The sequence below is a fragment of the Odontesthes bonariensis genome, chromosome 16, assembly GCF_027942865.1.
Source record: "Odontesthes bonariensis isolate fOdoBon6 chromosome 16, fOdoBon6.hap1, whole genome shotgun sequence".
Taxonomy (NCBI): domain Eukaryota; kingdom Metazoa; phylum Chordata; class Actinopteri; order Atheriniformes; family Atherinopsidae; genus Odontesthes; species Odontesthes bonariensis.
Genome location: NC_134521.1, coordinates 14,446,275 through 14,472,179, shown reverse-complemented (window position 1 = coordinate 14,472,179; position 25,905 = coordinate 14,446,275). Strand labels below are relative to the sequence as shown.

Here is a 25,905-nt window from a genome sequence, read left to right as displayed (position 1 = left end):
TTACAGATTATCTGTCGCATACAGTAGTTGGCATGTCTTTGTCTGTTGCTGCGTATCAAATGGATTGCTGGGGTACTGTTTTGAGGAGCTTTGCTTGGCAGTGATCACAAGTCAGCTGGCGTCATCGCTGTCTTAGTGGATTCCTTGTACTCTGGCATTTTGTTGTCTGCAGTTTTAATGGAATTCATTATTGTCACTTTCTTTCAGTGTTAAGCTTGGTGTGTTTGGTTGTAGGCAGTGAGGAGGTCAGGGCTCACATGGAGCATATCAACGATGTGCATTCTGAATTCATATAAATCTTTCCTAGGTGCAGAACTGTGTGTCTGTGAAACTGAAGGCTTTTTGTGGGACCATGAGCTTTAACATTCTTTGTAATGTTTTCCATCAACTGATTGTGATGGGGATCCAGTCACACTAACGGAGATATCACAGCACTTTGACTTTACTCACAGCAAAGAAAAGAAGTTCCTCATAAAAAAAAAGGATGGAGACAGTTTTTTAACGGCCACCAAAAAAAACCCCATACCAGAATGGTGGGCATGTTTTTTAAATAGACTATCTAAAAATGTTAAAATGAAGACGAACCTGCCCGGCAGGTTGTCCCACATCTGAGTCAGTGGAGACCACAAATGCCCTCCTTCAACAAATCATCTTCAGATCAGATTCTTCAGATATCTAAATATCTTTTACAATACTGACTTTTTGTCAGAAAGGGATGCACATAAGCCTAGTTTACATCTTTGATACTATCTATTAGGATAATCACACAGGTCATCAGATTGAGTGTTTTCCTGTGTATGAAGGATTTATTTGGCTTTTTTTTTCTTGAAATCAAAGAGCACAGTATCTTGTTGCTCCTCAAACAATTTACTTTCTCCTCACTGTTTTCATCCAGCATGTTTTATGCAGATATATACAGATATTAATTTTATTATTTTTATGACTACTGTTGTTTTTCACCCTAACTAAGGTAATACTCTTGGGTGTTGTGTCTTAATTACTATCCTTCACACAATAATTCACTTACTTTTGAATGTATGTCTGTACTCTGATTAAAGAAAGAAAGAGCTGTTATCTCAGTGAAATGTGTACAGGACTTTATACTATATTCTTAATTTTATTCAGATTCTCAGCATCTTTTTCAGTATTTAAGATCATAGATAAGTACAAAAGTGGTATAAATATAGAAAAACTTTATATTGCCACGGAGATAGCATGAAGACAAAGTGCCTAATTGATAGATGCATTTATCAGAGAGAGCCCAAGCAACAAAACAACCATGTGCCCCTGAGCTTAGCTAAATGGAGGGGATAAGTTTAAAAAGCTAATTTTCCTCAGTGTGCTGAGAAATGAGGTGCTTTAGTTTTTAAACAGTAATGCTCCTGTGCAGCTGAAAGCACCTACAGGGAAGTCAGGACTGGACTGCAGCCAGACAGCAACAGTAACCTTCAAAATCTGAAGACAACACAGTGGCTACGTTTTTTAAAAACACTTTTTATTACCACATCGAAAAAACTCTGCTTTATTAATTGTCCTATTCAGAATTAGTCTTTTGTTTCTTTATCTTCATGTTTATTTCACTGAATTTTGGGAAGCTCAAGTTTAGGTATTGTGTTGTTGTTTTTTTGTAGTTTTTGTCTTTATGACCCAGTGGTGATCAGTTTTACATCCATGAGCTGCTCACATCACATGCAATGCTATGCTATGCTATGCTTACATCACATCGGACAGTTTTTGCTGCATCCTCTTCAACAGCAAAATATTACACTCTACTCTATACCAACTTTGTAATTTACCTACTTCCAGTGTTTAAAGTACATTTAATTACCCACAGACAAGAGTCAAAATGTGAACTGACTGTACTAAAGAAGCCCAACATAGGACGTGCAGTATGAATAGTGAGTATATGAAAACATAGAGGGTAGACCTTAACTTATATGTCGTGCCTTGCCTCTTTTATTGGTTTTGTGTGTACTGTATGACAGTCGCGGATACTGTCAGTGGAAAGTTTCAAGGCCAAACTTAGAATTACTGCCATGGATTCCAGGTGGCGGTGCATTGATTTCAATGAGTGCAGTAAGCTTATCCCCTGTAGTTTTACCCTCACACTGTACTGCTTGTTTTGTTTTTCCCCTTTTTTCCTTCATTCTAATAAATCTTTAAGAGAACAAACAAATGGACTCACGTGCACAGCAGTCAGACAAAATTACTCGTTTAATGAACCCCTAATGGAGCATCTGATGAGTCTACTGTAATGAAAATGTACCTTTGTAAGAAGGAGGTCACTGAAATGACTTACATTTTGCTTCAATAAAATAAAGTCATAAAGTCGAATCACTAAAATCAGATTAAACCAGCATTAGCACATAGACCTACTATATGTTTACAAAAGTTTCAATGAACTGGTGGGTTTTAGAAAGAGCGAATTTCTTTCATTCTCAGCAAAAAACCCAGAGTGGTAATAAGTATTAGCACTTTAAGGATTTTCTGCTGAAAATTGCTTCTTTCAGAAGGAGAAACCGTGCGGCCTGAAAGCTGAAACCGTTGGCAACAGATAGATGCAATGGTATTGATTGTTAAACCTGGGTGCAATACAGAGTGGATTTGTTGTATCACAAGATAACGGAAGACAGATCATCAGGTTGTTTGATCTGGAATGTGTGCAGCTCAGAAGGGCTCTCTCCTGACTCTCGATTGTAGCCTATTTATGTTTCGTGGACGGTAGCCCACAGTTGTACCAGTATAAACTTAAATCTTCATCCTGAGGATTTACACGTTGGCATTCGGCATGCACTCACCTCCTAAATTTGACTTGATAGACCAGAGGAGTCAATTGAACATGCTGAAACAAACTTTTTTATGTCTTTGACATAAACTTTAAGACTTTGGAACACAAATCTGAATGCACTTTATAATCAGAGCACTTATAATTCATCATTCACGTGCTGAATGTGGCTGTGTGGTATGTGTGTTGTTGATTGGGTCTCTTTTTAAGCTACTGTCATGCCCCCCTTTTAAATTGCCCCTTGGGGACAAATAAAGTGATTTGAATTGAATTGAATTCTCACTTTCTCAACTTTCTTACAACATTTTTGACTTTTTTTTTTCTCATTGACCTTAATGCTCTGTCATATCTATGAAACTTGAATGCGATCAAGAATGACTGTACGACTCCAAGACAAAATACATTGTCTTTTTAATCCCAAAGTTCCATTTGCTACATCTCATACAGTAAGCACATGAACGAGAGAGTGCAAGATACAGAGCCCAGTCACTGAGCATATAGAGAGCAACTTCCCAACAAAAACACAAAAGTCCACAAAAGTTCCGGGAGCTTTATCTTTGTGGAGGAAGTCTTTGATCTCTCAATGCATAGGGACATGCAGTGAAATTGCTGGAAGGAGAACACAGTGTGTACAACTCTACTTGCAGACAGCTGCTAATTCACAGTTAGGTTTGAAAAGTGAGCACAAAGGACGGATCCTGTAAGTAGCTTGATGAATATTACTGTATCTCTACTGTACTTCTTCATAATACCATAACACGCAGTGTTACAGAGCTCAGTGTAAGACAGCAGTATTAATCAGATGTAAAAATAAATGACATGACATATCAATATTCACAAAAAACTATTTGAATTGATTTCACAATATCTACAAATTCAGAACTTAGTAACACTTTCAGAGCAGTTGCCATTAATAATTTGATTAGTTGATCTAATAATCTACAACTTTCTATGCATCAAGTGGTTTGCATTAATGCTGATTACTTTGTATAAAACATAATATTTAATGCTGTGCTAAATAGCATAAATATATTCATAGTATTATACTCTTAATATACTTTATTTTAGTGTATAGGATGACATGTTTTTACTGAAGTTAACTCTGGCCCTGTGAGGAAAAAACCACACGTTTAAAAGAATCTTAACCAAACCTGGATGGCAACAGGATGGAGTCTCAAACTCTCTGCTAGGTGGAAAAATTTAATTCTGGATTACCACAGATGTTTATCCTAATATGCCAGGTGTACATGCATACTCAACACTATGTAATTTCTATCATTTACGTAAAAATTAACCAGCTATCTACTATTTTTGCTCCATTACATGTTTGTTTGCAGTGGCCATTTGGTTACTAATCTAAAAGTTTGGATGATGGTGATGATGATGGTTGTGCAGCTCTGGAAGTGTTTTCCGTTATGTGGATAAAAATGTAACCTCACATATTGAACTCTAATATTGCAACCGTTTGGTCCAATCAGGAAACGTGTTGTACAGATATAATAATGTGCAAAATGACTGATAAATGTAGCATTTAATTTTTTTTGTTTATATATATTTAAGGGTGATATGACCAGTGAAACAACACAAAATCCATATGAAACCCTTTGTAGAGCCCTAAGACAATAGATATACGCTAAATCCACATTTTGTCTTAATATGAATATTTAATTCATATAACCCCTGTTAGGAATGTTGGGAAGCCAAAAAAGGATTTTCTAAACATGACTACAGTTTAATTTTCAGTCTTTTTTTTTTTCCTTTCCTCAGAAATCGGATTATACATGCGCTCCACATCCTAAGCTGAACAGTTCTAACACGTAAGAAATTATCACGGTATGGTATTACCAGATACTGACACGTATGCAGCCTGCTGGTGATGTGTCTTATTAAAATGGTTGTGTTACTCAGAGGATGACTACTTTCTATGACTACTCTGACTACTACTATCTTTGATTTATACTATTTTGACAAATCAAATGCAGTTCACAGATCCAGCAGCTGTTACTTAGAGCTGCCTACCTACTGAACCTTTATACTATTACTCAGAGGAATCATACATAAACATTAGAGATGTATGTCATCACATCCTGAATTAGCTGCAGCCAGTAGGCTTTTACACCATCAGCAGATGCATAAGGAACCATTCCATCTGAGACAAAATGATAAAGTTTGGAGAAAGAGATCGATTAATTGAATAGGCTACATTATATTACTATCAGAAGTCTGTTCAGAGACATGTTGAGGTATTCAAAATAGTGGATCAAACAGGGACCTGGTTTAACTGGTTTGAAATCAAAATCATAACATTAATTTGTCTATGAAAATGAGGTTTTATACTTTGAGTGCCTCACATTTGTAATGCAAGTTCACAGTGTTGTGACTGTTGTAAATTACAAGAATTTTTCGGGAGAGGCTCTTTTGCAACGGAAGTAATGTGCCTACAAGGATCATCAGGCATGTGGGATGAAAACTCCTGACATGTTTTGATTAGGCCTCTCTGAAGTATAATTAAAATCACTTCAGACATTAAGTATGTTAGACTGACACGACCTACCTTCCTTCCATTCACAACAGTTAATCATCAAGAAATGAATAACAAATAAGTTTTTGATCCATTCATTCATTTAAGGTTTTACTGAATTAAAATTAGTACGAATTTGCTTCCAAATGAGGGAAAACACTTTCAGAAATGTGTTCCAGCCGTAATTTACAAGCATCATATTAGTATGCACAAATGGAGTTTGGGAATGTTTATGCAGGTAGTTATGTGTAGGTAATAGAGTGACTGGAATGAACTACAGGAACACTGACACTATGCCCTATTTCATTATGACAAAACATCATTACTGCAGAGTGCAGACGTAAATGTGTACAGATTGTCATGCATAAACCTGTGACTGATACACTGTACACGATTTGTGTTATTAACAAATCTTTACAGAGGCCACAACACAATTCACTCTTTCTCCGAGGCTCAATTTACAGCTTGAAAAGATTGACTGCATGTTGGGGTCTCATGTATAGCACATCCTAGGGTCTATACCAAAATAAAATAAGCTTTTAAGCACGTACCAAATTCAACAGATAGATACAGATTGTCACACACACATACAGATGCCACTAAACAAATGGAGACAAACCTTGGAGACACTTGTCACCACGGAGACAAATCTGGTGTGATTATCTGTTCCAAAATAAGCCATCGGACCCTTATTTGCTCATCTGTGCGATCATAATAATTAAGCAAATAAATATACTGCTGAAGAAATTGGGCATAATATTACAGCATAATTATCTCCAAAAATGACTGGAAATTGAGTGGAATTATTGTTTGATTGTGGCATATTGGCATTTGTTATCTACTATCAAACACAAAACCAATACAGTATATGTAGACAATCAAATCAATGCTAATACACTTCTCACAACAAATGTTTTGCTTACGACGAGGCAGAAATGCAGAACAATTATGGCCCAGCAGCAGCAACTGATTCAAAGAAAACAGAAATGTCTGGTATGATTAAAGTAAAACATCTAATGTAATTTACATATCCATGAAATACATAGTCTAAACATCAATTCAGAATTCGACTTAAATCTGAGGTAATGGTGGTATTTTGTTATGACTGCTTAGCTCATGTAGATGCCACGAGTCAAAACAATTGTTATGGACTACATTAAATCCTTTAATCTCTTTGCTTTGTCTTTTCAGAAGGCAGAGGTCTGTTAGCATTACATACTGATAGGCAGTTTTACACTTTGTGCCCCTATCCACTAGTTGGTCGAGGTGGGCATAGCCATATACTGCAGTGTTGTGGAGCCTGTGGGTACCAGTGAATGTTTACGTGTTATATAGACACAGACCTTTGTTTAAGCATGTCCGAGCCTTTATCTTTATGATAAGTGTATTTACCAAGGCACATAGCTTATCTGTCACTGAACCATAATCAGCCAGTTAAAACAATAAGAACCAGTAGATTAGAAAATGTACAAGCTGCAGTGCGACTGGGATTCAGCGTGAGCTGAAGGCCAGTCACTGACAAATATCAATGATGTTCTTTAAGTCTCTACAGGCTGTGCCCAACTAACCTTGCACAGTAAAGCGACCAGTGAAGGGCTCTGCTTTCTTTTTCTGTAGCATCAGTGTGTATTTGTGTATATATGTGCATACGTGTTGTCAACTCAATGGATATATCAGCTCCTTATCACTGGTAATGAGCTACGGAGGGAAACCTAAAATGCATGCTTGCTCTAAAACACAAACATGTCCAAACGTGGTGAAAGCACAATCTGACTACCCTACGAAATGGCAAGACATCGAGCTACGACAAAGGAGCACTTGGTAACTCACAAAGGAGGAACAGGGCCAGAGCTAAGTGCGGAGGGGAGAAAATAAATGCTACACAAACACAGACTGATGTGAGAATGTGCTTCCTTCTGGGTCCACTACTACATGTGAATGTTATGCATGTTGAACTTTACCTTCCATCTATACAGACGTGCAAAATATCAAATGTTTAAGAAAAAAACAGACGCACAAAACATGCGTACACATACATACGCACACATTAAGATGTAATGGACTTGGCCTTTCTACGAACCTGTCTACCCTCCCAAGCAAATTGGATTATTTGGTGAGATTCAGTTTAGGTTGTGTGCCTTCATGATGGCGGGCTTTCTGTTGACATATGTGGCCCAGTACCCTAAGTTGAAGATGAAGAACAGAACTGGGAAAATGATGCGCGATATCTTGTCCACTTTGCTGACACGGTTGTAGGATTTCTTGGCCTCTGTGTAAGGGTCATCCATTCTATGCAGATAGGAGTGTTTGGCTGATGGTCCAGGGGCGCTCTTGGAAATGGTTGTCAAGCCTTGGTCTTTGGCCACGTTCATGGCATAGGTGGTCCCAACGATGTTGAAGGTGTTGTTTGCCTTCTTAGACAAAGTGGCAGATTCTCTTCTCTGAAAGGAAAGAAGCCAGTAAATGGTGTCAGCAGCGAAGCACTAGACTAAACAATACTTCCATTTGAACTCATGAAGAGGAAATAGAAGCAACACCACGAGACACGACACACACAAGAACAAAACAAAAGCCTAACCATATCTTTAATCCTGGTCATGTTAGCCTGAAACGGTTCCTGAAAAGAAAAGTAGAAAAGAAAAAAAGTTTACCAATTATATTAAAATTACCCAACTTACATACTCTATTCATCAGTATCTAGCTGAAACTGTGACTCTGAACATTTTACACTGTTAAATTGTCAAATCAAAGCTACATCATACAAATTTGGATTGCAGAAAAAGGTTGTCATGAATAAAAAATATCATGACGAAATGATCAGGTCGGGGAAATTAAGAACAGTTCTACTTGGCATCATTGCAGAACCAGGCTGGACTGGCATCTGATGCTGCTAACGGTAGCAGTAACAGCTCAGAGCAGGATTAGAAACAAAGCAAAACAAAAAAACCCCCAGTGCCTGAAAACATGTCTGACAAACTGTATCAATGAGAGCAGCCAGGCCTCTTCAGGCAAACAGCTTGTGATGAAACAAACACGACAAAGGCTGCGTGAGATCTGACTTCATCTGACTTGAGAGTCATGATTAGTCTGTCTTTCATTTTTAAATCACACAGGAAGACACCATTCTATTTACTAAATTGGCACTTTCACATATGTCAGCTTATTGGAGCACGGTGCTCCATGGTGCCCTGGGTGCATGTCGGGGAACGAGTAGGGCACAAAGATTGATTACTGAGCAGACTTTTAGTTTCCTGGTGGCACTCAGCATGTACGTTTGTACTGTGGTAATTTCCTTGACACCATTTATCCTCACTGAGGCTGCTCTAAAATCTGCGGCGGGCCTAAAACTGTGTGTCAAGTAGCAGCAGGTTCATCGCATTTGTGTAATTTCAGCCTCCTTGCCTCATCTCTCCTGTGGCCTCCTGCGTGTCATCTAGAAATCATTCACAACCAAATATTTTGATAGCCTTCAACTCTTAAAATGCACCAGGAGGATTGAGAAGAGAGGAGGCTTAGCCTGGTTTATAGCCCATGTATATCCTTTACTTACATATTTTCCGCATCAGTGATGTTTGAAAGGGGTGTTACACTTTAATCTTACTCTCTATATTGAATAAAAAAGTAAATCTACTTTGTAAAAATACATTTGATGCTCATCAAAAATAAAGAGCAGATGCAGCTTGGTCAGACATCGTGTATGACTGACATTGGTTTAAAATGACCATCTGAATGAAGAATGGCTCATTTTTTAACATTCAACAAGACAATCTTTTTAATATCAGCTGAAATAATCCTGACAGAACTTATCACAAATATGTCAACTCTTTAAGTTTCAGACTTTTAGGTGATGAAAGCTAAAGGATTAAGAAGGAGAAGTATTTCATGTGATAAGTGTGTTTTCTCCTAAAGCAGGACAAACAGTGTTAGAATGATCCTTCCTTTGCATTCACAGCAAGTCTTGTTGAAGGCTAACAGAGCTCACAGGCAGATGAGGGTCACACTGGTGCTCCCAGATAACCAAAGTCTTTTCCATCTAACATACCGCAAGCCTTCTCTATCACAAAGACAGCTTACATCAGCAGGAAAACTAATCACCACAGTAACGTGTCACATGACCTTAGTCATAGCTCAGTGGACTCTTCAGTCTTTAGCATTATGAATGTTCTTTGTAAATTAACCTGACAAATGAGCTGCACGGAGTCATTTTCTGTTGCTTTTTAGCTGGGCTGTCATCTGCAGTAATTCATATGGTCTAATTATTGGGGAAACCGTCTGTGGCATTGGGCTATATGCACATTCTTATGAACCTAATGTGACACAGCACATGATTTACTCCTGCCCAAAGATTCTTGTGTATATTCAGAGTAATATGGCTAGCTGCAGACCAAAAAAAGAGAAAAAAAACAACCCACAATGCATCTATTGACCTCGCCTTTATAACTCAAATTTTCTGAGTGTGATGATGTGTCCTTTGGGTGATTGTGCCTCGCCGTGTCCCACTGTTTAGAGCTGAGTGGGTGCATGTGTGCGTGTAACTGAATCCTGGGACAGTCTGTCCCCCTCCATGATAAGAGATGAGGTGTTGGCATATTTAATAGCCTCAAGTAAGTGAGCATGTGGCCATATGAAAGTGTGGATTTAGGGAGCCACAACGTCCCTGTTCGTGTCCTTGTGTGTTTGTGTCTCTGTAGTTGTCTTGAAACTGACAAATTTATTTTTGAGACCTGGTTGTTGGAGAAGTGTTCTTAGCCTGATCTCATTAACACATTTTGTTTCATGTCATCATCTGTCACAGAGTTGATTAAAACACGCTTTTGAATTTCAAATCACTGAAAATGTTCCTTCCGTCAAACACACTTTCACTTATTCCGGTGTTTTAATAATTTATTTCTCCTTTGTCACCTTTTGTGTTCATTTTTATTTCACACAGAATTTATAAAAGACACGTCTCTCCTCTCCTGATCAACCTCTGCATTGTTCTGGGCCGTTAGTCTGATATAACCACTCCATTTTGCTGCATCACAAAAAGGTTTTTATTAGAGCAGTTAGAACAAGCTTCCCATGAGGCAAATAATCAGCCGTAAAACCTCCACATAAAACAACAAAGGTGTGGAAAAATTCTGCTCTAAAAAGGTAATAACAATGTGCCTCCAGAAATGGTAGCTCCGCTTTGCCTTATGCACCTGAGCTCTCGAACATCCACAGCAAAAGTTGTTTCCTTTATAGATAGAGCAGCATTGCCCCGCTGACATACACCTGCTCGAAGTGGTGGTGACAGGCTGTGCTTTCAAAGAATTCTTTGGGTTAAAACGTCTGTGGATGCAGTCGTTTGTGTTGCAGGTGTGGATCCACGTGAAACTGTGATAACACCTTGGTTCAAGCAGAGAAAGCTACCGCACAATCAGCCAATACTCCTGCCACCGCTGATGCAAACACCACTTAATATCTCACACAGTAGTGTCCAATCATGTGTCACGGAGTGGCAAGAATTCACACAGGCTTTCCAACCAGAAGCTCCCCACCGGCTAATTCCTGTAATAAGCACACCTTCAGCTGGCGAGGGGAAAGCTAATTAGATAAAGGCTCGTCAGACAATGTTCGGTGAAAGGAAAGGAAGAGAACGGCAGGGACGATCCATAACCAGCAAAGGGATTTAGTTTGCATAGATTTGTTTTAAACTCACCATTTGACCACCAAAGTGGTCGCTGAAACCCTGAAGACTTACTGAGCTAAAACCTCTCTCCTGAAAAGTACTTTTTCTGCTATTCAATCCATTTTTGCTCCATACGTTAAAGGAAAAAGTATTACAAATCTGATGGCTTTGCTTTTAGTTGTTCAGTCTTGCAGGGAGTGTGACAGAAGTGTCTTGTCACTTTCTGTGACCCCATTCTTTTTTTTTTTAATCTATCATGACAACTGCATGCTCAGCACAGCCAATGAGAACACAGTCCAGGCTGTTGCCATTAAGAAGAACCTCCAAAAGGGGAAAAAAATGATCCCTGCCGGCTGAAAAGTTCCATGACAGCAGTATGCATTTCTGTCTGTCAGTCTGAAGACCAAATGTCAAGCTACGGAAAAACGAAAGACTGGGAATGCTGCACTGATTGTGTCAAACAGTTCGTACATAGGAAGCAAAAAACAGATTTGTGACACCGTCTGCCACAGATAAGCGTTTTTATGTGCTGCAGCAGCAACCAAGCAACAGAATTTACCACTGACACAGTTTGCTAATACTCATTGAGAGACTTTCGTGTTTTTTTTTAAGCAAGCATCCAAGAAGGTCATCCTTTTAATTAAGTTTGAGCTGTGTATTACAACATAATTACAGGTTTACATTGTTCTGTTTTAAAAATTGTTGTGTACTTTCTTGTTTTAATCAAAGTCTGTTTTAACAAAAATGCGTACATAGCTGTCGAGATGTCACCCGCTGATTTATATGCTACAATTTTAAAGCTGAAAATTTGACATTTTTGTGAAAGCCATTTCAGTCTTTTTTAATTGGAAACTCTGGAAACTCTGGAAACTCCGAAAACTTATTGAACTTATACTGGCTAAGGCTGCCTGAAGCAGGCTGTTTTGGCTGCTGCCATGACCTGATTAGACCAGTCCGTTCTGACTGGCTGCTTAGAGATGCCCTTTAGGAGGCTTCTGCAGGCCACAGATAGAGAAAAAATGTCAACTGATTTGATAAATCACAAGTTCAAACCTGTCCGGAAATATGAAACAATCCCAGAAAACCCACTGGGGCCACCTCAATATTAGTGGAAATAGAAGTAACAAATGTAGCATTCAGAGCAACATGAAGCCTGAGTTTTTGAGCTTTTTAGACATTTATTAAATTGAAGTTTTGATACTTTTCATGAAAGAAAAATAAAGCACCGTATAACCGTTATGTTTTAAGCTCATTGGGAGCTGATGTTTGATGAACATTTGGAAATAAATAAATAGTTGCATATATAACAAAGGAGGGTAAAAATAGCTGCATTTGAGTGTCTAAATACATACCAGTGTTGCCAGTTTTCTTTAAAAACCACATGTGGTTTTTACAGAAAATCAAGCTTAATGCTCCCCTCTGACATCTTTTCATTTAAAAAAAGGAACAGGGAAAGTGATTTAACTTAAAGAAAAAAAACCTGAGCAAACAATTTTTTAATCAACTAAATTAAGCAAATTCAAATTTTGCTTTTGGCAGGAGGAGGAACATTTTGTTTATACTCTCCGGTCGATTCATTAGCACCGATTCAAATCACTGCAGACTATCAACTCTTATTGTTCTTTATTTGATCCATTGAAAACAATCAATAAAGTAACCAACGAGGCTTATTGCTGGAACAATTCGGCCTTATGATGCAAAGCTGCAGGTTAATTATCTTGAAAAGAAGCAAAACTGCTCAATACATTCAGCACAGATCTAAGAGCTTAAACCTTCTCTGATACCATCCCACGGTACTGATCTTTTTTGTTTTGTGAGATAGGTTTTAAAACGACATAAAAATCAAAGTATCCTTATGTGCTGGGGTTATGAGAAACCTATGATGCTTTATTATATTAATATAAAATAACTTGTTTGGTCTCCTGCTTGCCATTTAAAGTACAAACAGTACTTTAAACTACTTACAGACAGGAAAACATGCTAAAACACTCAGACCAACTTGTATTTCTACTTCCCTGCTTTAATGAAAATTCACTTGTTTTTCTGTATTCTTACAAACAACACACAAACAGCCCACATTATCTACAAATAAAAATCCACGAGTTGTGACTCATCTGGTTTCATGTAGGCAAGCAATGCACACTCTTTTTAATCAGTGTGCCTATAATGTGGAAATGTAGATGTCAGGACACCAGCATCTTAGAAGAAGAGCTGAGCATATGCTGTTATTGTAAATCAAGGCCAACGTCTCTGGGAGTTTACTTCTGTTTCTGCTCACTGTTCCGCCCCACTGTTCTTGTTCCATTTGGCTGGTAATGAATAAATAAAAGGTCTCTTTATACTCTTTGTAAAGTACTCAAGGCTGCCTTAAAATGGAAATTTCCATGTGTTTCCAAAGTGTAAATTCCCCTAATGGCCCCTACAGTGTAAAATAATGACTTTAGGAACAACTTTGAGTATTTTTAACATTAAACTCAAAGTTGGAACGCAATAAGCAACAACAACAAAAAAAGAGCAAGAGACTTTTTTCTCATAGAAGTCCGACATTTTGTTTTTATCATGATGTGTGTGCAATGTTTAATCTTGGTGTGCTGTGATATGAGGTGAAGGCGTGACATTTGTTATTTCATTTGTCACTCACCCTTATTTCCATGCCCTCTTTTTTCCCATCCCATGCCCAGCTGCGCTTGGTGAAGTAGTTGACTGTAGCAAACTCAATCAGGGCAGAGAAGACAAAGGCATAGCACACAGCCATGAACCAGTCCATGGCAGTGGCATAAGCCACCTTAGGCAGGGAGTTTCTCGCACTGATGCTCAGAGTGGTCATGGTTAGGACAGTGGTGACCCCTGAGGAAAGAAGGAAAAGATAAGTAAACAGGTTCTTTTAAAGTTAAATCTTAAAAAGTTTCTTTTTTCTTTTTTTTTTACAGCTTGAGTCAAATTTTGCCATCACAGCTCTCACTTCTCATTAATGTTTACTTAACGGCTTCTCTCTTGAGAACCGTGCAGCTTAAAAACAGCGTTGAAAACAAAGATGTGTCCATTAAAATCAATAATGCAATTAGGTTTTGGGTTAAAAGTGAGATTCAAGTAAAATGTTAGGATCTATATGATGATCCGGTCCACTGCACGGCAGAGCTTTACGTAATGTACTGTATGAAATCAGAAAGTTGAGCTTCAAACTGCTGACACAATTCACTGATGCATAAACATTACGAGTGCACTGGGTCAGTCTTTCAAGCTCAAACTACAAGGAACTAGTTCTCAGTGTATTTGAAATATCCCCTAATAATAGGGGATAATTTAAACTGTATTTTTGTTTTAAACTCGTCTGATTCATGAATTATTGAATGAATTATGAAATGTGACGCTGATGCTGAGTCTAATGGAGTTGTGAGGTCCAAGCAATTTAAAGTGAATAATCAAGAGAAAGGCAAACAATGAATATCACAAAACATTTTTATGTCTCAAGTTATAAAAAAAACAATGGAACTTTCCTTTATCTCATACACAAAGACAGACGCTGCGTTGCATATGTTTAGTTCAAGCAGCTTCATTTGAAGGATTGTGTGCAAAGGTGGAAACCTTTGCACACAATCAGTGGAAACTTTAGATTGTGAAAAGTCAACAGCAGATCTCTGTCGACTAAAATGAATTAATCTGGAAATGAATCCACTGGGCTGTAAACTTTGAACTATTTCACAGATCATTTCACATCCCAGCCTTTTCAGTCACTGGTGCTCGGAACAAGATGTGGCTCGAACAATCGTCGCACACCGAGCCACATAAAAACAATCACTTTTCTGTTCAGTTCCATCTCATCTGATTAAAAATGGATACACAGTAGACGCTTAATAGGAATACTGAGAAGAGCAAGGAGGTCAACTCATTTCAGTCTGTCATGGGTGAAAAATTACAAACAGAATAAGATTGATAACTATAACATTTTTGGACGATGATGTTTTTTTTTCCCCTTTTGAATATAATTCATTTTCAATCACCCGACTTCTGTGTGTATGATGAATTTGGTGTGAAAATGTGGAAAGGTTGGGACACTGTAAAACAGAATGCAATGATTCGTAAAACAAATTTGTATCTTCAATAGATTGGAGAAAACATCTGAAATGTTTAAAGTGAGACATTTTGCTTCATGTTTCATGAAAAGTATTTGCTCATCTCATGTTTGATGGCAGCAACACGTCTTAAAAAGGACGTGTAAAAGTAACTGCTACAGAAAAGCAACAGCTGGAGAAACATGCTACAAATAATTAGGTTAATTGGCAACAGGTCGGTAACATTGTTAGGTGTAAAAAGAGCACTTTAAAGAGACAGAGTCTCTTGCAAGTAAGGCAGAGCTTCAGCAGTCTGCTCAGGAACACTTCCAGAAATCATTGTCTGTGAACCGAGCTCACCGTGCCATCCAAAAGTGCAGGTTAAAGCTCTATCTTGCTAAAAAGAAGCCATATGTTTTTCAGGAATGCAGCTATCTTCTCTGATCCAAAACTCATTTAAAATGTGCTGAGGCAAGGTGGAAAACTCTTTGTTTTTCTTTTTGGAAATGGTAAACTGTTAGACTGAAGAGGAGTGGGATTTGGCTCGTTGCCAGCGCTCAGTTCAAAAGCCTGCATCTCTGATGGTATGACGATGCGTTTGTGGCCTTTTACTACCTGAAAACATTTCGAGCATCATGAAATGCAAAATACGACCAAGACAACCAGGACTGCTGAGCAGCTAGAATCCTCTATCAGACGAGAATAGATCAATATTCCTCTCTTAAAGGTCCAGCATCTGGCCTCCTCAGTTCCCAGATGTTTACAGAGTGTTGTTAAAAGATAAGGGGATGCTACACATGATAAACGTGGACCTGTCCCAACATTTCTGAGATATGTTGCTGCCATCAAATTCAAGATGACCTAACATTTTTCGTGAAATAATAAAATGTTACACTTTAAACATTTTAAATGAATAACATATCTGCTTGTGGGATTTACAAATTGTTCTGTTTTTGACTTATTTACAACTGAGATTGTAGGTTGAGTTGGACAATGCAATTCATATTCTGAGCCACTCTTAAATGTGCATACTGTTCAACATCTGTTGTATAATGTGGGCTGTAGTTCCGAATGAAAATGCTAATTGTCACATTTCATCTCTGAGTAAATGATGATTTAATTGGACACAATGTTCTTGACATTAATTGCACTGAATGCACAAACTGTATCTATTATTATTATTCTTCAGGGTACAAATGGAGCAAACATGGTTAAGTGCAATGGATAAAATGTCCCCTTCATATTAATTAAAAATTACTTCTGAGCCTCCAATTTGAACCAATCTCTGTTCACATATCATTTGTAACATATTAGATATTCTTGTAAATGCCTGGATTTTGTCACGTTGAGTGTCTTCATTAGAAATGCTGACACCATTTTCTACAAAGAAGTGATGATTTACGATTTCATTACAGCTTCTCTGATTTGCTCATTTTTTATACACCACTGCAAATGTGCCGTCTGGCTCTCATTAAGAGTCTGTGGTAACTTCAGGGGGATTATCTTGGTTTTCAAAACTGACCTGTTTTAAATATACTAGGCAGTGCTAGCAAAGTAGTAGCACTTCATTTCAGACCAGACTAAAATATCTCTCAAAAGCCCTCTTTTAAAATCATCCGACTTGATCAATGAAACATTTATTCAAATTAGATGAAAAACCACTCACCAAATACAGTGCGGGCAGGAACGGACTCTCTGTTAAGCCAGAAGGACACCTGAGACAGTATCACAGTCATGATGCATGGGAGGTAGGTTTGAATCACAAAATAGCCAATTTTCCGTTTCAAATGGAAATATGTCGTCATCACTACATATTCTCCTGTGGGAAAAGAGAGAAGCACAAAAAGAAAAAGGAGAGAGACAAAAAGGGTCAAGATTATTAACACAGCTAAGTCCAGTTGGGAGCAACAAATGAACCATGTGGAAACAGAAACTGTTGTTTAAAATAAGTCCCCCGAGGTTGTGCACTGATGACTAACCACTGTTTCTCTTCAGTTTAAACTAACCTCATTTTAGAAAAGCAAATACATTTGACAACTGACAGAAGATATCTCTGTCTAGTGCATCTCAGTTGCAGATTTGTTGATACAGTTTGGTTAAATAAATTCAAGGCTGCAGCAAAAAAGCTAATAAGAAAGAAACATTGAGTTGAGATAAGATGACAGACGTTTCCTCTTTGATTTAGTTAAAGTTGTACACTACAGACATGTTGTTTTTCTTAATGTAGATGGCCGCATCCTGTATTTGGATAGATAGCAAAGTTTAAATGTTGCCTTCTCCAAAGGAGCAGTTTCACATTTTCAGACATTTAAGTAAAAATAAAGAATTCACTGGCATATTCCTGTGCAATTTTCTGGAGATATCTTTTACTGTAGATGGGAAGAATTGATGTCTGCATCATTCTCACCAGTTTGTGTTTGTCACTGGTGGAAGCAAAAACAAATTCTCAGTTTCCCTAAGCGCTGGCTCTCATTGCCATGTTTGCAATCTGTGTTGCAGAGATATGACAAAAACAACCCCCCATTCCCTGAGGGTTTCGCTCTGGAGAGATTCTAGCATGGGCTGAAGAGGCCTTCTATGTCCTTGTCTCACTGTAGTCCATTAAATTTAGAGTCAAGAGAAATTAGATTTTCTGGCATCCATAAGCCGAAGCAATCTAAGAAAAGGGCCACACTGAGTCCACTTTGTTACTTGCAAAACTTCACTTGTTCCTTCAAAGTATATTTGGAGTTTTCCTGACTTCATTTAAACCCACCAAACAGCATTATAATCAAGATGGACTCAAGGAGAGCATTCTCTGCAGAGTTAAACAAATGCACTTATTTAAACAAGAGTACTTCCTCAGACAACGGCAACAAAGCACGATCATGTTCTTATTTTTTTTGTCTCCAAAGACAAGTGAAGTCTGACAGATCTCTGATGCTGTAACTCACCTCCTGAGACCTACATGGGCAAACAGCTTCAGTTCAGAGATTAAATCTCTCAAAATGGGAATTTAGGGTGGCTCAGTTGTAAGCTGTGTTGTCATTCAGTTAACAGAAGGAGCCTTTTATCTTCAGCTTTGCAGTTAGGAGTTCCTTAGCGCCTTATTCAATGTTTTTTGCACTGTTATCTCAAGCTGTTGATTGATGTTAGGAGTGTTATGTTTCATGGAGAAACACCTTTCTAAAGTCTCATGATAGTCAGTTATAAGAGATACGGGACATTGTCTAAAGTTGCTGAACTTAAACATGCAACACTAATGAAAAGTCTTGACATACCTGCTCATCTAGACTTTTCAATGCTACTGTATATTTCCAAGTTGTTGGTGTAAATGGTGTCATTGCTAGAAGACACTGATCAGCTATAACCAAGTGACCACCTTTTTAACATTGAGTAGGACCCCCTTTCCCACGACACCTGTGAAGATATTCTGTGGCACGTGGCACCAAGCCATCAGTAGCAGATCCTTTTTGTCCTGTAAGTGGTGTGCTGCAGCCTTCATGGATCAGAGTTGTTTGTCCAGCACACCCCACAAATACTTGAATGGACTGAGGCAAAGTCAACAGTCTTCCCCAAACTATTCTTTAACCGCATTTGCAGTGTGGCAGAGCAAATTATCCTGCTGAAAGAGGCCAATGACACCAGGTAATATAGTTTTCATGAAGGGATGTGCTTGGTTAGCAGCACTAGGTAGGTGGTGCATAGCACAAAAAAATATGATTAATTATGTGTGATAATTGTGTGTTGTGACACCTTTATATCAGGACCAGCATTTCTTTCAGCTTTTTCAGCAATTTGAGCTACAGCAGCTCTTCTACTGAGTCAGACAACATGGGAGAGCCTTGAATGCCCACGATCCTGTCGCTTATTCAACAGTTTTCATTCCTTTCTTTTTGTAGGTAATGACCAGTTCAGACTGAATATCTGCAAGAGCTGCAGTTGTGCCAGTTCTTCTGACCCAGCTGTCTAGTTGTCACAATTTTGTCCATGTCAAAGTCACTCAAATCCTTAAACACATTTTTTTTTTTCTGTTTTCAACACATCAACTTCAAGGACAGAATGACTTGCTGCCATGTCATTGTAAAGACATAATCAATGTTTTTCATTTCTCTTGTCAGTTGTCATAATGTTGGTGAATTTGGTGACTGTAAGCGCTGAGCTTTCACCTTGTTTTTTTCATCTATTTGTTGAATTTCTACCATGAGCTTTAAGTTCCAATAACACAAGAGGCAACTGCACGAGTCATAATAAGGTGATAAAATGATAATTTACTTAAAAGGACTGGGCTGGAAGATATTTCCAATCATTTTTCAATTATCGAATATGGCCCAAAAAGAACGAAAAATATGCCTTCTTTCACCTCTAGCACATCTCTTCATTTTATCTGTGTAAGTATGCTGAGTAGTTTCTCTGAAAACTGATAACAGTCATGATTTTCTCGATGGACCCAAACAATCTAAGCTGAATTTAAAACCAGAAAACTGAACTGCCAGAAAACAGAAACGTGCAGACAGCTACTATATGAAAACACACAATTGTGCAGGGTAAGTAAATATAAAATGAGGAGGACAGTTTTATTTAAACGTATAATGCAAAGGTAGAAGTTTAACCCCATGATACACTGATTTTCGTTCACTGTTTTCAGTACAGTCCATTGAAATAGAAATTGGTGTGTTAAACCGCTGTGAAATTTTGATTCACTGACCAGCCTGCCTGTAGGCAGGCGAGCTCAATGCAGTGTGCTCTTTGCCTTAGGGACTAACATTTATATGAACAAAATCTGATTTAATTCATGGCAATCTGTGTTCTATGCTACTGTCTTGGCTGAAATTTGGGTATGGTGTACCTGTGCTGGAACTGATGGTTTCTTTCCCAATAACGTGACCCAGTAAGTCATACTGGTTAAGTCTGGAGCTGTCCTCTGCCACAGAGACGGACCTTTCATCTCCCTGGGTCCACAAGTAGATCACCTCATTATTTGTGTAAGCATCTGGGAAAAATGGACATCAAAGTATGAGGCAATAGTATTTAGTGCTTTTTTTCAATTTTCCAACACATAAATACTGAACAAAACAAAAAGAAAACAAAAAACAGCATTGAAAACCTACTGCTTTGGCTGTACTCTCACTTTTACATCAACATATACATAGTTTTTAATTTAGAGAACTAACTGATGTTAATATGCAGTAATTTACAATAAAAAACATTTATTTTAAGCTTTCTGAAAACAAGCTTTAGCTTGAATGGGAAAGAATGTACACAAAAAAACATATGTTCCGATTTTGTTCTGTATCATTAGTTTTTCTAATTTGCTCTAATTCAATCGCGGTTACTATAAACAAATGCAACTGTGAGTCACGGAAAAAGTTCTGTAGTTGTGTCTCAAGATTGTCCTATTTCCTGTTATATTCTTACAAGGGTTGTTCAAGGAAAAAGCAAACATGCTCCATCTGTACATCTATGTCTTCCCTCTGATCATCCCAACACCAGACTGTATATACTGTACAGGTTATGTGTTTATCCGTTGCAGATAAAGCAGAAGTCCTCCGCCTGTAGCTCTGACAGTGTCAGATACACATTTTCACATTTGAAATCTGACCTTTTTTTCTTTCTTTTTTTTGAACTACTAAAGGGTCCTTTGAGCCAACCTTAGATTTGATCGCTTTAATTAATTTTGTTCCGTTCAGCAATTTTTTTCTGTTTTTCGATTACTGAACTGAGGCCAAATAAAGCCGAATTAATTTTCTCTACCTCTCTGATGAGTGCCTCGGCTTTTCATTTAGTAACAATAGCTGCTTAGCTACTTTTTATTATTATTTTATTATCATGTCTATTTAGTTATCGTGCAGATTATATTATTATGAGGACCTTTCATGGCTAAAAATGAGAATGGAAATCAACACGATAACTGCACAGGTCATGAATCTATACACAGTTTTATGCATCTGGTCCAAGGACTACACCAACATATGTTCTACATTATAGATATCTGAAATCAGCTAACATATTAGCTAATGTTGGCCCAGACACCTTGTGTTTATCTCTATTATGGAGAAAAATAAAATTCTCCCTGGAAGGATTAAGGAAAGGTCCCTGACAGCTATGAAGAACAATTTCTATTAAACTCTATTATGCAATGACCATCTGGGATGACTTACAACTTCCAAACTTGAGAGGACAGGCATGTGCATCCATTGGGAAATCCTCCAGGTGCATGGGGCACTCTGCATGAATGGTCAACCTGAGGGGGTAGGGAGAGAGAAAGTAGTTCACCAGTCAGGCTGCAAAATGGATCTGGCGGCAATTACAACCACATCATGACAAATGTCTCCATATACATCATGGAGAGCTTTTTTATCGACACAAATTTATTGTCACACATGCTGTGAAGGTCCTTGGCAAATTTCATCATCATGCATCACTAGATCATGACGGTTTCTTTATAAATCAAAATGTGGCCTGTATATGTGGGTTAGAATCTGTAGGGACAAGGGAGCTAGACCTAACCCTTTGGAACTATGAGAAATCATCTGACTGACAAAGAGCATCAGAGCTTAATTCAGTTGATCACATCATGGCTGAGACTTAAAATGCACTTTGAATAATTAGAAATATGGTTTATATTATCTCACTCACACATGTGGAATCAATATTCAAGTTCAACCTCTGCAGAGTTCCATAAAACCAGAAAAATCAGAATCAGAATCAGAATCAGCTTTATTGGCCAGGTTTGACTAAACAAACAAGGAATTTGACTCCGATACAACTTCACTCGCAAAGTACAACACTCAACAATAACATAAAAGAATACAAATTAGAAATGCAGAACAGTAAGAGTGGAATTGAGTATGGGTGGTAAATAGGGATGTGTACGAGAATAATAAATACAGTATGTACATTCAGTGGATTCTGTTGCTCATTATTGGAACACAAATTGGATTATCTAAAATCAATTACAAATATAGTCCATGCATCAATTCAGTATTGGCTTATTCAAAAAACCAGGCTCGTAAATAATAAATGAGCAAAGAAAATATAGATAGTTTACAGGCAATTCTCAATTTTAAAACATGTCTAGAGAACTGAATGTACTGTTGCCCAATACACATGAGTAGTTTCTGGCTTGTGTTTGATCTTATTTTTTAGTGTGCGCCTTATGTAACGTGAACTAAATTCTACAAAGAATATGATAAAACTAGTAATGTAATGAGCAAGGTCATTTAGTGTTTTTAATGCTGTTAAACATTCAACATGTGAAGTTTATTGTAGCCTCACTGACAGAATCATTAACAGCATAGCATGCTTCTACAGGCAAACATATTGTTTCTAATTAGCTCCTTGTGTTGCCTTTGCAACAACCCTCTGCCCTTTTTTTCTTCTTTCTTCCCTCCTGGCTGCTTTCTGGTGCTGTCTCATTACTGATAAGTATCTCAATAACTGCACAAATTAACACGTTACAATATAAATCAAATATGAGCATCGCATCGCTGCATATCACACAGCACTTAAAATCAGAAACTAATTGATGACATACTGTACATCCCATGTCAAAAGCTGTACTGACATAATTACAAAAACAAAGGGAGGAAAAAAATAATACAGGAGAACCACTTTGATCAAAGACAAAGAAGCAGGCTGGAAAAACATTTTAAGGTATAAAAGAAACATCTTAGTTTAACATTTGCCAGCTAGCAACAGAGTACAGTTGTAATAAGAACATCACATGGAAGTATTTTGTCATAAATTACTTAATGCATTCAAATTTGACATGTAAATGGTGCAAGAAGCAAAGTTAAGGGTTATGTAAAATACAAGTCATTTATATTGACTGGGGCATCAACATGTGCACCAAATTCTATGTGAATCGCTCAAGCCACCATCATGGCGTTTCCACTGAAAAGTCAGTGGTCACTACAGTCAGGGAAATGAATTTTCTGGGGAGAATGAATGTCTGATTTTGTACAAATTAATCTAATTATCTGACATTGCTATCTCTTCAAATAGGCCACCAGCATGACTAAAACACTGACATTTCTTAAGAACAATTGGTTTATTTAATTTATCTTTATACTAAATATAGTGTTTGTTAAAAACCCCCATCAATAAAAAATAAAATATTTAACTTTGTTAACATGTTTTAATTGTGTTACAAGACATCAAAATTAGTCATCAGTGGTATGACTGGGGAATTATGCAGAGTACCATCTACAGACTGAAAAAGCCAACGCCAGACACGTTTGACGTGGGAGGTTAGATGGACCAATTACTACTACTCGCTGGGTGGAGCTGTACAGTCGGCTTACATGTGCTGAGATAAACTGCTAAAATGAGAAGCTAACACAAGCAACAGGGAAAAGTTATCCAAAGCTAAGTAGAGAAGCTATTTGGTATGTTTTGTGGAGATGATCGACCTGATATGCTCTGTTTTTGGCCGTGATAGAATGAAATCAGACTCTGCAATCTTTCATGTTTATCCAAAGATGTTAAACTGCAATGGAAGTAGATTCAGTTTATTTGGAGACGCACTGTATCAAAAATATCAGAGAGGATGTGGGTCTGTAAGTCTTAGTTTTTCAGACAACTGCTTCATAAATTTATGCCACAAACAGCTGAGTTTTTCTATCCAACTGTCTTCCATCCATTTATTCAGGAGTCTCTGCATGTAGGAGCGAGCACAACGGTCGGCCATCACTTTATTTCTATGTGTTTTCCCTTTCATTCAGAATTCCTGCATTCAGGTTTTGAGCCTCTCGGTACACAGGGCTGGCCAAACGAGCTAGGGGGGAGAGTGGTGCATTTCTAATATTCTAGAAAGGAGAGAGATAAAGTACATCACTAACAGTTCCACTTGCTTAACGTCACTAGCTTGCTTCCCTTGTTCAAACATGTACGGCTGAATATCAAACCTGGCACAGTGTTGTAAACAAAGGGCGAGCAATGTCAACTGCTGATGGGCGGGGATATGGGCAATATCAAATTAGCATATTCATAAGTTAACATTCCAAGAAAAAGTTATACAGTCATAACCAAGCCATTTTAAGGCTATGGAAGGTGGATTAATAATAGCTGGAGTGAGACTGTGTTAAAATGCAGTGTTGCACTTGTATCATCTTGTTTGCATATTGACGGTGAAGTGAGTGTAAAGTTGTGCATCACTGGACAGGTGGACTGCCATGTTGTTGAATATTATCTAAAATTCTCTATCAAAACAGAGCTCCTGTAGAATTCAGAGTTTGAATTATACTGAGGTGAACTGACAGTGAGTGATAAATGCTCCCACAGAAATAAGACCGCAGCAGCCCTGGATGACAATAGTAGCTCCACCCGTTCAAAGTAATGATGCCGTCCTGCTGAGTGGAGGCCTTAACAGAATTTGTCAGTTCAGCTGCAGTGGACTTGCTGATTAAGTGGATTTAATCAGCTGTCTGGAGCGGAGTGCCACTCAACAACGAGTGCCATGTTGATGCACTTCACACTTTAACTTCCTGTAACATGGATTTAAATTCTAAAGACTTATACCTGTACAGTGAGCACTAGAAGGGATCACTCTCTCCTTCAGACTGATACACAGTGCCTCTGACTATGCAGTCAAATGTGCATTTGGATACACTTCAACTAATCTGTAGTTCTATAGAAAAGTAGGAAAGTAAAAAAAAAAAAAAAAACATGGACTACTTTTTAAAATATTACATATTAGTCTTGGGATAATTTTATTAGCTCATCAAAAGAGTAATTTGTAGGTTTGAATCCAAATAAACCTCAGTTAAAAGCAGTGCAAAAATGATAGTGCCTTTAGATGAGTTTTTGATTCTGATAGCTAAAAACTGAAAAGAAATCTAGCAAACACCACCAAGCTCGTCCAAAAAAGGCTTTTCGGTTTTGTGTGACAAAGATTTATTATACTTCGTGTACTGGGCTCTGCCAACTTGTGATACTGCGTCAGAGTATGTCTGTCTGCCTCCACATCAGATCGGCTCATGTGGGACAACAAAATTAAATTCTTTCACCATTTCATTTTCACATTTGAGGGTCAATATCATAAAGATATGCCTTTTCTGAGCATTTCATAGGACTGATGCTGAGCTACAGGGAAGCCTGACAGGGAAGGCTGACTGACAGATTCAATGTTTAGAAGAGATTATATAAATTATTTCTGCTTTGGCCCATGTACATTATGGTATTATGTGACTGTGAGGGAAGCTGATGCAATTTAGTGTACTTCAGGCATGAAATACACACAGTGACAATCGTTTGATCAAGTGAGTATATTACTCACTGTGTTGTCTCTGTGTGAAACATATGAAGCCCAGATTGGCTGCAAGTCATAATCCATCTGCATCAGCACTGCACCATTTTTTGTTATTAATGCATTTTTCATCCAGAGTCATCATGGAGGTGACATTTGTACTTGTAAGTTAAATGTTGGAACAGCTCTGGAATTGACTGCTATGAAATGTAACATAGACATACAACACATAACACATATCCACCTTAAAGTCAATCTTCTGACCTCTGGAACCATACATTATTAAAAAAACGTTCTTAAATGATTATTCGATCAAACTGCTATCTATTTTAATTTTTTCTGTACTTACATTGATATTCAAAGACATTAAAAAGTAAGGACTTAAATTTCTTTAAATTGTACATGATATAACATGATAAACGAGGATGGTGAGGATGAGGTAGTACACTTTATCCCTGTTAAATGTCTACATATTGGCACTGGGCATATACCCCAAAGCCTTACTGAACTGTACATACTCACAAGAATGCAAGAATCTGCAGACTCCAATACCAATTTTTATGAGTCCATTGATGCTTTCGGGTCCACTGGGATGTGTAAAATTCATAGTCAGAGGGTGTATGTGAGGCTTTATGTAGACATTCGCCTCCCCACTAATTTGTTGTG

General features: G+C 37.8%; 1 protein-coding gene across 3 annotated transcripts in view; it reads right to left on the bottom strand.

The window, feature by feature from the left end:
- Positions 1–3,179: 3,179 nt before the first annotated feature.
- The window catches only part of gabra3 (gamma-aminobutyric acid type A receptor subunit alpha3), a 125,175-nt gene continuing 102,449 nt past the window's right edge, over positions 3,180–25,905 (bottom strand). For 2 of the 3 annotated variants that reach the window (XM_075486321.1, XM_075486322.1), the window contains exons 6-11: positions 21,152–21,234; positions 19,840–19,983; positions 16,678–16,830; positions 13,601–13,806; positions 7,885–7,923; positions 3,180–7,747 (exon numbers count right to left, since the gene is read on the bottom strand). In XM_075486321.1, coding sequence (XP_075342436.1) covers positions 7,427–7,747; positions 7,885–7,923; positions 13,601–13,806; positions 16,678–16,830; positions 19,840–19,983; positions 21,152–21,234 — 946 coding nt within the window. In that variant the 3' untranslated portion in view covers positions 3,180–7,426. The remainder of the gene's footprint in view (positions 7,748–7,884; positions 7,924–13,600; positions 13,807–16,677; positions 16,831–19,839; positions 19,984–21,151; positions 21,235–25,905) is intronic. The other variant, XM_075486323.1, reaches the window with a different exon arrangement.